General features: G+C 37.9%; 1 protein-coding gene across 1 annotated transcript in view; it reads left to right on the top strand.

Annotated features, from left to right (window-relative positions):
* The window catches only part of eif2b3 (eukaryotic translation initiation factor 2B, subunit 3 gamma), a 38,384-nt gene that overhangs the window by 11,266 nt on the left and 13,963 nt on the right, over positions 1-13,155 (top strand). Inside the window, exons 4-6 of the mRNA XM_079613127.1 lie at positions 2,169-2,328; positions 2,615-2,726; positions 12,563-12,652. Coding sequence (XP_079469253.1) covers positions 2,169-2,328; positions 2,615-2,726; positions 12,563-12,652 — 362 coding nt within the window. The remainder of the gene's footprint in view (positions 1-2,168; positions 2,329-2,614; positions 2,727-12,562; positions 12,653-13,155) is intronic.

Raw genomic sequence — 13,155 nt, 5'->3', positions numbered from 1 at the left:
TCGTTTGCCAAACTTTTTTTTTTTCAAATGGGTGATTCCCAGAGGTTCGAGATGTAGCGTGCCATCATGTCAACCTTTCTCGCTCGTTGTGACAGCCATAAACACTTAAAATAGGGTAAGACACAAACATGTTTAAAACCAATTCAGTGTATTAATCAAATCTATAATAGTGTCTCAATGATACTAAAATAACACTGGCTTGAGAACCACTGTGATAGACATTGCTGAAAAGCACAGCCCCTCGGGTCTGATTACTTTAATTAAACGCCGGTAACAGTATTATTATATGCTCAATATAAATAATTAGAATAAACAATTCTTCTGCCAAGTTATGTAGTTCATTAGTCTAACTGTTGACAGTTTATGGTTGGCAAACAATGTAGTAATTTAAGTAGATGGGTGATCAGAGGTCTGTGTGTATCAGCTGTTGTACAACTGCTTTGACTGTGCTTTGATATTCTATGATATGGACATCTTTTCTGTTTTTTATTGTATTGTTTCTTATTTTTGTGAACAAAGAATGACACAATAATGTTGTAAGTACTAATACATTTTACAATAGCTGATAGCATCTCAGATTTTCTCCCCAAATTAGTGTATATGTAAACATTAGTGCGGAATGTGTGTGGCTCTGGTTTTGCTGTGGATTTGCGAGGTTTTAAATGTGCATTAGCTTGAAGTCATTCTGGGTTTGCAGTGGTCAATGGGAAGGGATTGTTCTCCTTCCTCAGTAGCACAGTTATCTCATTCTAAACGGACAGCGCTGTGCACCCTGTTATCTTTTGAGCATGTGTGCTCCGGTGGCTCCTGGGCCTTCTGCCCTAGGGCCAGAACAAGAGAACCGGAACTGTATCGGAGCGGAGCGTCACGGCAGGGCCTCTCCCTGGGCCTCCCCAATGAGGCATGCAGCTCTCCCTGAGCCAGGCACGCTTTAACGGGCTGTTCCCCACTCCCGCTCCCATGTTTATTTATCCACAGGCCTGAGATGGACAGACCAGATGGGAACCAGACAACTCAAACAGAAACAATGGCAAAGGCGAGCAGGATTTATCACTAGGTTCCCCTCCATGCCTGCGCTCACTCATATACACACACTTAGGCACACATGTGCACACGGTGCTTATTCCAGAGACTGGGTCTCTCGTTTTCTCACGTCATTCTCATATCATATTTTAAACTTCTCTTTTGTTGTGCTAAACATAACCATGAATCTTTATACAAGAACTTGGCTGCCTTATTCCATGGAAATGTCTGTTTGGTCTGAAGCATTGTGACAGTGTTTTGCATTGGCAAGAACCTCTTACATTTTCTTTAAAATATGTGAAAACCTGATTGTTGTTGTAATGTATCAGCCAGTTTTAAGAGAACAGCATAATATTAAGTAGGCAGTAGTATGTTTGGCTAAAATAGCATGAAATAGCCTGAAAAGTTGACCTAAGCCATGGCAAGATAAACCTAACATGATGTTAATGTGCTGATGGTAGTCTATTTAGATGAAACCGAGCCAAACCGACTATAAAAATAACCTTACTAAGCTTATTTTAACAACTCCGTACAAGTTGTGCTGCAGGATCACTGGCACTTTTTTTGAATTCTTTGACCAGAGATCTAATCTTTTTTTATTATGCGTGTATGTATGTTTTTATTTTCTGTGAACGTACACATGTATTTAATTAATTACTGTACTTTTAAGATCCCTTTATGTAAATGGCTCTGGTTTGATTGACTAATCTCTCTACTGGCATTATTCATATACTGTCATTTAACTTTTATTGTATGTTTCTGAAGATGAAATTGCTATTGATATAAATGTTGGTGGTCAAATGACATGACGATGAATTAATGACCAGTTTGGGCTGAATTGACCTGGTGTGGGAGATTTATGTTGTGATTATGTCTGTATAGTATATTGAACTCTTTTATGCCGTTTTTCAGAGTGTCCGTAGCAAATACTTGGAAAAAATTGCCCACTGCCACAAAAGAACATTTTTAGTCAAGTATTTAAACCCAACTGATGATTTAAAACCCTGAAAGTAATCATTCTAATTATGTGTAGGGAACATAACGTCCTTCCAGTGGACATTATAATCAAATTGTGGGTGGAAAATCGTGATTGTTCTGTCTTGATTCTGGTTTAAATAGGATTTGTCTCTTTTTCTCTCCCACAGACAGACATCTTGGTGGTGAGCTGTGATTTGATAACGGATGTTGCCCTGCATGAGGTTGTGGACCTCTTTCGTGCTCACAACGCTACCCTGTCGATGCTCATGAGCAAAGTCCATGAATTCACAGAGACTGTCCCTGGCCAAAAGGGCAAGAAGAAAGGAGGTACTATCACTCATACACATGTGATTGAGAAGGAAAAAGATGGTGTGGTCTTGAACGAGTGCTGTTGTTGCACTGTTTCCAAACTACTATTTATTGACCGTATCCTCTTTCACTAATATAAACTGAAAATGCATCCCAATGGCCTGTATAAATTTGCATTCCTGCAGATCTTTCGTGTTGTTGACTGGCCATGTGTCTTAAGCCAAAATACAGTTTGACTATACTATATCTCGCAGTAGTATTTTACGAGTTCGCTATGACAGATTGTAATTGTGCTCTGTGGCAGGAGAACAGAGGGACTTTGTGGGTGTGGACGTCACAGGGAAACGGCTTCTGTTCATGGCCAATGAGGCAGACCTGGAAGAAGGCCTTGTTCTCCGGAAGTCCATCATGCGCAAGTAAGTGTCAACATCACTTCAGGACTGCTTTTAAGTCCACTTTTTTTATGCCTTTCCCTTCCATCTCGTTCACCCAAATGTACATCATTGCTTGTGTTGCACGAGTGCCCACTTCTGGCGGATCCCTTGCTATGGGTTGAAATGGAATGCCCTAAGCCCTTGATAACTTGCAATTTGCTATTGAGCTGTTTTATTATTTTAAAATGTTCATTGTTAATTTGTTTTATGCAGCATTCTAAAGCCCTTATGTATGCTTGAGCTGTTGGAAAAAATTACACAAATGAAAAAGATAATGTGTCAGTCAACAGTCAGCTTAAGGTAGCTACAAGTTAAATGTCAAAATAACTCCAATATTATACACTACAGTTGTGTGAGGTGGTGGTAAATTAAGCGCGATCTGCTGTGACGTCACAGTCGTGTTGCATTGTGGTTTATGAATCTGCCTGAAGTGTATATGGTGAATAAACTCTCCCTCGGTCAAAATCAAGCGGTCGAGGCTCGAGGGTTTGTCAAAATAAACTTCTCTTGCCCATTTGGCAAAGTTGAATGCACTTCAAAATGGCGGTGGAGATTCCCCTGAGGGGAATTGCTTAGGGATGTTTGCGAGTGTATGTCTAAAAAGTGGAGTTAAACGCATTGGGATCGGTTCGTAAGATCGGACAAATTTTGTGACTAGAATGTGATTATCGGCCGATCGATTGGAGTATCCCGATTTTTTTTTTTATTATATAATTCTTTTTTTCTTCTTTTTTAAATCCAATATGTTCATAATCAGAGCAATTTGATATATTTATCTAACCTTCTAATAAAAAATGGCCATTAATGTACAATACTTTGGTCTTGTTGTGCTGAAGAAATGCATTTTGTTGTCTGGTTGGGTTTACTTTTCATGCTGAAAATTGACTTGGTCTGTCTAACTACAATTTAAAACTGCTACCCTCAGAGAAGTGCCGCTTCCTCAAGCGGCCTCACGGGGCGATGACCTGCTGTTTTTGCTGCTGGCTAATAAAACTGGGGCCTCCTCCACACTGGCCTGTCATAAGTGCTGCCTGTCAACCCTGCTTTAGCAGACGGCAGCCTTTCTTAACTGTTGATCCAATCCTTCTTTCCTTTCCGACCTAACACTGCCTTTCTGTCCTGTGTTTCTTTCACGTTTTCTCTTTTCTTTGGATTTTCTTTGTGTCTGAGGTATTAGAGCTATGTGTATTATTTCCCAGAACTATGGTGAAATATTAGACTTTTTTTTTTGTTTTATTTTTATTAGACTTCTATCTAATGATTATTTAATGTGTGAGTATTTCATTTTGTTTTCTCATCTGTGGATGTTTTATTCTTGTTTAAGTGCAGATATATTCTCATATTTTAAGATGGTATAATTTAATAGCTTATTGTAAGGCTGTAAGCTTACGCTGCTGTTTTGAACCAATAATCGGAACAAAAAGCAGTTGGAGGATGTGCATAATTCAAGTATTTATCTGACTCCATTAAAGTTGTTATTCTTTAACCTCTTATTCTTTAAAGGTAAAATGTTTTCATTAGAACTGATTGGAAAGCTTAGGATTTAACCTGAATGTTTAGATAATGAAAGTTACAATCACTTAAACTTTCAATAGTAGGGGCTTTCGCACCAGAGGAACCTTTTCATAGTTCCTAGAACTATTGGTGAAAGTAGCCGGATGCTGGCGTGTTCGCGCCGCAGGAACTAGGAACGATTTTAGTTGTAGGAACCAAGCTAAACATGATCATGTATTTCTGCTCAGCAACACTGGACATCAACCACACGGCATACGCTAATAACTTTTCATATACCGTCTACTTTCTATGTATAACAGTATAATCTAATAACGTATTAGACATGATAAACTAATGATGGTGTTCATTAGTAAACTAATGAATAGAATGTTTAAAGAACTGTTTATTTAAAATAGAAAATGAATGTGATCTTTTGTGACTTTACTGTCACTTTTTATCAGATGAATAAAATCTATTAGGGTGTATGTGTTCACACTTGTAGTTCAGTTCTATTGGTCTGGACCAAAAAAGAAAATAATACAATTATTCCTGGTTCGCTTAACGTTCACACTGTGAGTAAGTATTTATGTATTTTTCGACAGATCTTACCGTACATCCAAAACAATGCTGTCTGCTGGGCTAAATGCGCTCATTATATGTGCGTGCGTGTGGTGGAATTTTTACCAGAGTTTATAAAAATGTGTAAAGGAGTCAAAACAGTGACAGGAATTGCATGCAAACGAAAATCTTTAAGGAGATGCCATTTCTGATGTCTTTTCCAAAGTGCAATGGGCAATGTAGCTCCTATGATGAGAAAAAACAGGTATGCTTCAGCATTCTGTCCTTTTTAGGGTCGCATCTGGTGACATCACGTCCTGTTTTTGGTTCATTTAGGTGTCTTTGTTTGGTCCCAGTTTTGTTCATGTTTCTGTCTAACCGGACAAGAGTTTGTTTTGTTTGGTGCGCACCAGGGTTCGGATGGCAGCGTTCACACCATCACACAATCAAATGAACCGCACTAACAGAGCAATCACACCAGAGTTCGTTTTAGTCTAACCAAACCTGCCAATTGTGAACACGCCCCTGAAAGAATAAAAGTATTTTCCAATTTGCATTTGAAAGTGTCCAAAATGTAACCTTAGTCATGGTAGACTGCATATATAACAAATTAGATATGGCGACTAGTCTGACTAAAGTGTATAGTTTTTATAGAGATAAATTAAGTAATATTTGGCTGATCATGTGATTTTAATATGGCTGCCACCATGAGGGGGACTATTGATAATATAGAATAAAAGAGCTCTTTTTATGCCACTGATATGACTAGAGACTTATTTTAGATAACTAAAATAAGTCTCCAGTCATATCAGTGGCATAAAAAAGCAGCCCCAGTTACAGCCCCACCATCTTTCCTCCCAGTCTTTTTAATGTTATCTAATGCTGTCATTGCAGTGTTTAAGACCTGATGTTGGCAAGGCTCCTCAGACTGTCAGCACCTTGCGTGGGGCCTGTACTTTGGGCTCTGGAGGCCAAAGGCCCTGCCGTTCCTGGTTGTGCGGGTGATCAGGGGTCTGGGAGTAGGAGAACTGTAGGTCTCTGCATGCGGCTGTGTTGGAAGCTCATTTGGGGAGTCGTTGCCACTGTAAATCTTGTCTAGTAATAGAAGGGTTGCAGCAGCTGTTAGCGTGTTGTACGTCTAGAGGGAGACTAAACACTCCTGATCTGACGTTAAGTAATGTATTGTACCAGTCTAATGCACTTATATTCTCATAATATAAGCAGATATTAAAAGTATAATCATTAAAACACTATTTGAGTCAAATCTCACCCCAAAAACAAAAGAAAGAAACAAGAAATTATATTTTATTCACAAATAAAGCTATACACGTATTTAAACCATTTACTGTAGTACAGTGGAAAAAGTGTACTGTGTAAAAGTGAGATTTTTTTTTACAAAAAATAGTACATAGTTGTTTTGACAATAATGTCAGAATTTAAAAAGAAGTGTCCTAAAAAGCTTTATGCAAAATATATATTTTTTCTTATTTTTTTTTATGTTGGGTTGGAATATGACCTGGCCATTTCATTTTGTCCCCCTCTCAAGGACACAGGATTTCTCACTACGGTTTGAGAGATGTCTGCTAATGTTTAACATTACTTCAGATACTGTTTGTCTGCGTTGTCTCTGAGCCTTGGCATTGTCTGCATGTGTGTTTATACAGGCACAGCTAAGCCTATATATGCAGTCCACATGTGTTAAGCCAGTCCTTTTTATTTATAAGACCTGTAAAAACACAGTCTTCTCTGTATCATTATTGCTTAAAGGGATAGTTCACCCAAAATTTAAATGACCCTGAATGACTTTCTTTTTGTCCTGTGGATCACAAAATAATATAATTTTAAATTGTTTCTTTTGTGTTTCCACAGAAGAAAGAAAGTCATATTTATAAGTTTCAGGTTTGAAAAACATGTGCGAGAGTAATGATTTTTTTTTTTTTTATCATAGGATGAACTATCCCCTTAACATTTTTTACTTCTAACTTCTGGTGTAATCTTTAGGACTCCCATGAGGTAGAAACAGGGAAGCAAAAAGAGAAGTATTAGCGTAGTTGCTGTTACCGGTAATAGTATTTTAGTCAAAAGATGATTATGTGATGATTGTACTTTTTAAAATCATATAATTGTAGTTAGTTAATGAGAAGCATTATGTGAATGATTGGCTACATAGATGCGTCTTTAATCTAGGTTTAATCTAGATTTATGCCAAACTGTTGCAAAATGGAAATATGCACATAATTGTGATGCAAGTTATGCGCTGAGGAAAACTTATTTTGATTGTTTAAACTGTAAAAGCATCCTTTCGTCACTTGATACGTTAAACAGCTCAAATGAAACTTACGTTCCTTTAAAGTTCAAGACAAATTGGATCATGATCTTTTCTCAGTGTGGTTTGCTCTGTGGCATCTGCCATTTTTAAATGCCTCTTATCTTACAAGCGTGTTTTTCACGTCTGTAAGTTACGTCACGGACAGAAGTTATTCATGCCACAGCGCACATATTCACCTAATCTACAACAAAATGATCACCTGGCTGGCCTGTCGAATTTAACCGGACAAATAGAACATTTACACACCACAAACAATCTTCATGTTCTTTGATCGGCTGTTGACGGCTAGTAAAGAATGTAGTTAAGAATATCTGTGTTAGACCAAGCAGGTCCCGTATGAGAGCATGAGCCAGAAAGCATGTGTCTCATGCCAAATGCATGAGAGTTGGCAACTCTACAATGACCGACAGATTTCTAGCATTACATCATCATAAGAGACAGCAGCAGTGTTGAAGTACATCTTAGTGGTGGTCTAGGATTGCAGAAATGTGTGAGAAAAAAACATTTTGGATATCGGTTTCTTCATCTTTATGTGGTCTAGTAGCAAAACAGAGCGAACCTGTTACACATGTGACATTAGTTGATACTGGAATTGAGTTTTACAGGTTCCAATCTCATACATATTGCTTTATTTTCAACCTCATATTGTTTACAGGTGAGGTCTTATTCCCTGTGAGACAATTACAGTGTTGTTTAGTATTATTTAATAGAGTGCCGAAGTTATGACGTCACTTTGTAGGCCAAAACGCGGAAGTGAGTTAGCATTTTAGCACTTCCGGTTCCCTCGCCCTAAAGTCTATGGGTTTTTTGAATGGGTTTTTGCTAAATCGCCTGAAATAAGGTCTGTGGTTAACAAAGCCTCTTAATATTTTCAAGTTTTGATCTATGACATAAAACACACCAGTTATGGCCTGCTTGTGATTTTTTTAAACTTTATTGTGACTTAAAAACGGTGGTTGCTATTAACAAGTTGCTAAAAGGGACTACATCCTTTGGCGGGGACTTTAGACGTCATCATGACAAACTCTCTCACTACTAACCCGCGCTTCAGCCTCGCAGTCTTTATTTCTGTGGAGAGACTGTTCGACAATGGTGTTTTGTTTTGTCACGAGATTTATAGTGGTTCTCTCCTCGATCTATGGTTTTTCTATCGTCTAAGAAAAAGGACATAAGATTGGAAATTGATACGGCCATAGCTAACGTTAGTTCTCAGATGGTAAAAGTGCGTTTTTTTTTCTGCCGAATTAGCAAATGGTATGCAAACATACAATCAAACATAATACAGTGAAAGATAATCTTTATTTAAGTTTATTTGGGGCACAATGATCAGGCATAATAATCGTATTCACAAAGAAAATAATTTGAAAACAATGCATTGCTTTTCGATCGAGGGAACCCATGCGCCGCTAACTTCCGGGTTGGCCTACAAAGTGATGTCATAACTTCGGCACTCTATTTATTTATTGATTAACTTTAGTCATTTTAGTACTTTTTAGTTAGTTACCAACTAAGGCAACATTTTGGCAAAAGTAAAAAAAAATTTTTTTATTTCGTATTATTTCAATTCATTTTAAGTTGTTTTAGAATTACTTTTAGTTATCAATAACAACACTGGACTGTTGTGGCCCAGAGCCCATCACGTTATGATCTGATCAGGTATATTAAGTGCCACATATATACATAGACTTTCTAATGTATTTACACAATTGTGGTAACAATGTATTGGATGCTCACAGGACACGCGCTCACATACGTGACAAAGTGGTAGTGCTCAGTTTGTGAAATGGTGGTCACAACTCTTGGTTCCCTATTTTTTTAGCACTAACTTGCTGTAGCCCACTAGATTTAAACTTTCTAATTGTCAGAAATCCAGAAAAAATAGATCGGACAGGAAACATGTATGTATCTTAGTCTGGCAGCCAGAAAGAAGCTATAAACTTCCTCGGACAGCTCACTGAAAAGGCATGTTAACATTGCTCCTTCTTTTGCTTTGTTAAAGCTGCGAGTGTTTAATAGTGTTTAACATTGTGCGCAATCCAGCTCTTCCTCCTAAACACGCTGCTCAAACATTACACTCTCCAGACTGGCTGAGGATGTTTGAGAGTAAGGTGTGAGCCATATGTCCTGTGCTAAGATTTACCAACCCGTCAAATCCAGACTCAGCTGTTGTCTTTCTCCTCCAATGTTAGTCTGTTAGTTATTTAACCTGACGATTCAGACGAGCGATCGCAGAACAAAGGCCTCGCGTCTTGCGTTTATCTAGATCTTGATAAATTTGTTCAGGGCCCATCGACGGCACACTGTGTAACGTATGACCTCACTGTGCTGTAACGCGGATTTCTGTGCTGGGCTTTATAGTAAAGTAGTAAGCCATTAAAACTAATAGTGTGAGTCACTCACAACCCTGGAGGCCTTTCCCAGGTTTTTGTCATCCTTGTCAGCTTGAGGAGGAAGCAGACGGCGAGGGAAAATTATTTATTGATGGAAACTGTTGCTGACGTTTGGTTTTAGAGCAGAGTTTTACCTTAGTGGAGCATTACGCTATATGACATTTCATGACAATTGCTTCAAGATTACAATTAAGCAAATTTGTTTTTGTCTCTATTAGTCACACAGTCAGCAGACCGTAAATGATAGGGGAAACTGGTTTGCAGAATGTTGCGAGCTGGATTCGAACTTGTGGCACCTATACAAGCCTTCTAGTGTGCCCCGGCCCCCTGGTTGAGAACCACTGCCATAGAATTTCATTGAAGGTCTTGTGCTGTATCTTTGGTTCTGAATATCATGAAGTGAGTAGTTATTCCTAGTTGTTTTGCACTGTGAGCCTTGTATTGTCTGCACTCCATAAACAGCACCTGTTGCTCGTCATTTGGCTGTCTTGTCTTCTTCCCGATCCTCTATTCCCCTCTCTTTAACACTCATTCCTCATTCAAAACCACAAGGATCTGTATCCGTTACTCATCATTCCTTCATTCGGCCCATCATTCTCTCTGATTCACTCATTCTCCTGTCCGCAGGTGCCAGACCATGATGTCACATGTTGGGTGTTCCCATAAATCAGCGTGTCATGCCTTTGTTCATTCCTCACCTCCTTTGGATCTCTCCCTGCTGTCTGCGTGTGTGAGCCTAGCACATTGGTACCATATGTAGCCGAAAACATCTGAACGTTCCTCGGTCTCCGCACGCACTTTTCCTGCTTTTCAGGAATCCAGCCACTGCTGGCTAATGGAACGACTTAGTGTCATAATAATTTATTTCGAATGTATCCACACGCATACAAGCTCTGATTTACACATGGCGAGTCTGTTTTTGAGATTTGGGTGAGTAAACACTGCAGCGTTTCAGGCTCTCAGTGTGTCATCCGCTGGAGGGAAATAGTAAAGCTCTTGAGACGAGATGGTTCTCTTACGTTCTCGCTTCGTAAATGTCACGGGGGGTGGGAGGGTCCTCCTGTTCTGTGTTTACAGCAGGTCGCCCGGCATAAAGCCTGCATGTGGTGCAGCACTGTAGCTGGAAGGGTGGGAGTGGAGTTTAAAGGTGTGAGACCACAAGGGATAATTATTCTCTTTTGCATTTTTTAATTTTATTTGTTTATTTTAATTCTTTTTATTATATATACACTACTTAAGATTTTTAAAGAGGTCTCTTCTGCTCACCAAGGCTGCATTTATTTGATCCAAAATACAGCAGAAACATTTAAAATTGTAAAAAATATTTCGCATTATTACTAACTGTTATTTTTAAAATGCAATTTATTCCTGTGTTGGCCAAGCTGAATTTTCAGCAGGAGTTTCTGCAGTCTTCAGTGTCACACAATCTTTCAGAAATCATTCTAATATGCTGATTTGCTGCTCAAGAAACATTTATTATTATTATCAATGTTAAAAACAGTTGTGTACAATTGTTTCTCAGGATTTTTTGAGTAGAAAGTTCAAAGGAACAGCATTTATCTGAAATAATAGAACGCTTTTGTAACATTATAAATCAGTGCCTTTACTGTCAATTTAAAGCATCCTTGCTGAATAAAAGTATTCATTTCTTTCATTTCTTTAAAAAAAACTTTTGAATGGTAGTGTATAATATATATACATATGTGTGTGTGTGTTTTTAAGTTGGTCACAGTTTGTGATAGTCTATTTTCATATGTCCTTCATTTTAATGTGCAATCAAAATCTTATTCTCCTCCAACTTCATGTCTTATCTGTACTAATGTTTCTGAAAGAAATTAATTTATTAATTTACTTTTTAATTTTTAGACATTTATTTTACAGTGTAACAATTCTTGTGAAACGATTAATCAACTGTATTCTTTTTTTTCTTTCTTTTTTTTATACTTATAAAATTAACTTATTTTCAACTTATTAGCATAATTGTATGTAATTAAAATATTAATTCAAAAGATGTAAAATTTGAAAGTTTATTGAATTTCATAATTTCTTAGTATATCCTACTTTTACACACACACACCCACCCAACCTTCTTCTTTTTTTTTTTTTTTTAATCGTGAGCTTTTTTTTCCAGGTTCAATTTAGATATTACTTTTCTGATTTTTAAGTTTCTTTTGAACCGTGCTGTTCGTGCTTTGGACTGTCCCTTGATAAACTTGAATCTTCATGAATTGAGGCCATTGAGAAAAACCTTGACTCAGTAATCTTGAAGTAAAGACTATTCTCTCCAGACATATGTGTGTATGTGACTGGAAGTCCTCATGTTCATCTGACAGCTTAACTTGCATTGCTGTCTAGTCTGCTTTACCTTTAGTAACACTTCGTGTTGTCCGTCAGGATGCACTGGACTCTCCACGTGAATCGCTCTGGCCCCAGGGCAGCCATTTTGTGGGCCTCTTGTGGCACTGTGGAGGGGCTCCGGGAGCATTTTCATGTCAATGGCAGGCTATAAAACAGTCTGGGGGGTCCGTCGGTGCTCCTGACATCTCACTACTTACAAGCTGTGGAAGCAAACTTAATCCGGCCGGAGTTGCCATGGTACTTTCTTTTTTTATTATTTTTGTCTGAGATTTTATAGAGATACTACATCATTTCTTCTCTTTCATGTCACTTCACTTGTCTTTCACTTGTTATTCCTATTTTGGGGATCATTATAGTTCTCTTACAGTGCCTCAAAGAGACCAATTAGGTTGGGAGTGAGACAGGAAAATGAAAGGCTGCATGGGACGTAAAGGCAAGCCATATAGTGTAATTATAAAACATCTGAGGAAACAAGGGTAGCAGGGTGCCTTACAATGTTTTTGTCAGAGCTGTTATGTATTTACTTTGTTTCTCCATTAAGCACATTCCACGTTCACCCTGCGTGTTATTCTGGAGGAGCCGCAGCCTCCTTCCACACATTTTCTGTAATTATTTTTTAGTTGCACCCCAAGATGCTAGTCTTCACTGCCCTCCCTTTCTCTGACACTCTTTTTATATCACTCTTTCAGACATCCCAGAATGCTCATCAAGACCGGCCTTCTAGATGCTCACCTGTACTGCCTGAAGAGATCTGTGGTAGATTTCTTAGTACACAACAAGTAAGTTAGGAGTTTCACAGCTTTTTCCGTGTTGTTGTTTCGTGTCACAGAAGAAGTACTGAATGGTGCGGTCATTAAAGCAAAAGGAAAATGAACAAAATCATGTTAATTTTTCCATTTAACTTTTCACTCAAATTGTTATGATAGTTTAATTTGTCTAATTGTGTGTTACATCAAAATGTGCAAAAACTGATCCGTTTTTTTCCTGAAAGCCATTTGACAATGTGCCATCTGAAAGCACCTTCTCTGAATTTTTAATCTGACACATTACCATCTGTTAAATCTGGCTTTACCATATTATAAACTGATGTTAGGGTGGACATAGGTCATTAAAATTGGGGTTAAATTGTATTGCGGGACTTTTAATGAAATGCAAAGAGCAATTTCGAAGGTGTAATTAATGAAAAAATAAACATAATAAATAAAGTATATGTAATAGGTGTTTTTTTAGATTTATTCTCTTCACTATAATTATTCACTTTCATTTGAATTTGTTTTTACTG

This window comes from Phoxinus phoxinus, assembly GCF_949152265.1.
Source record: "Phoxinus phoxinus genome assembly, chromosome: 5".
NCBI classification, from domain to species: Eukaryota; Metazoa; Chordata; class Actinopteri; order Cypriniformes; family Leuciscidae; genus Phoxinus; species Phoxinus phoxinus.
This window is presented reverse-complemented; position numbering and strand designations above follow the sequence as displayed.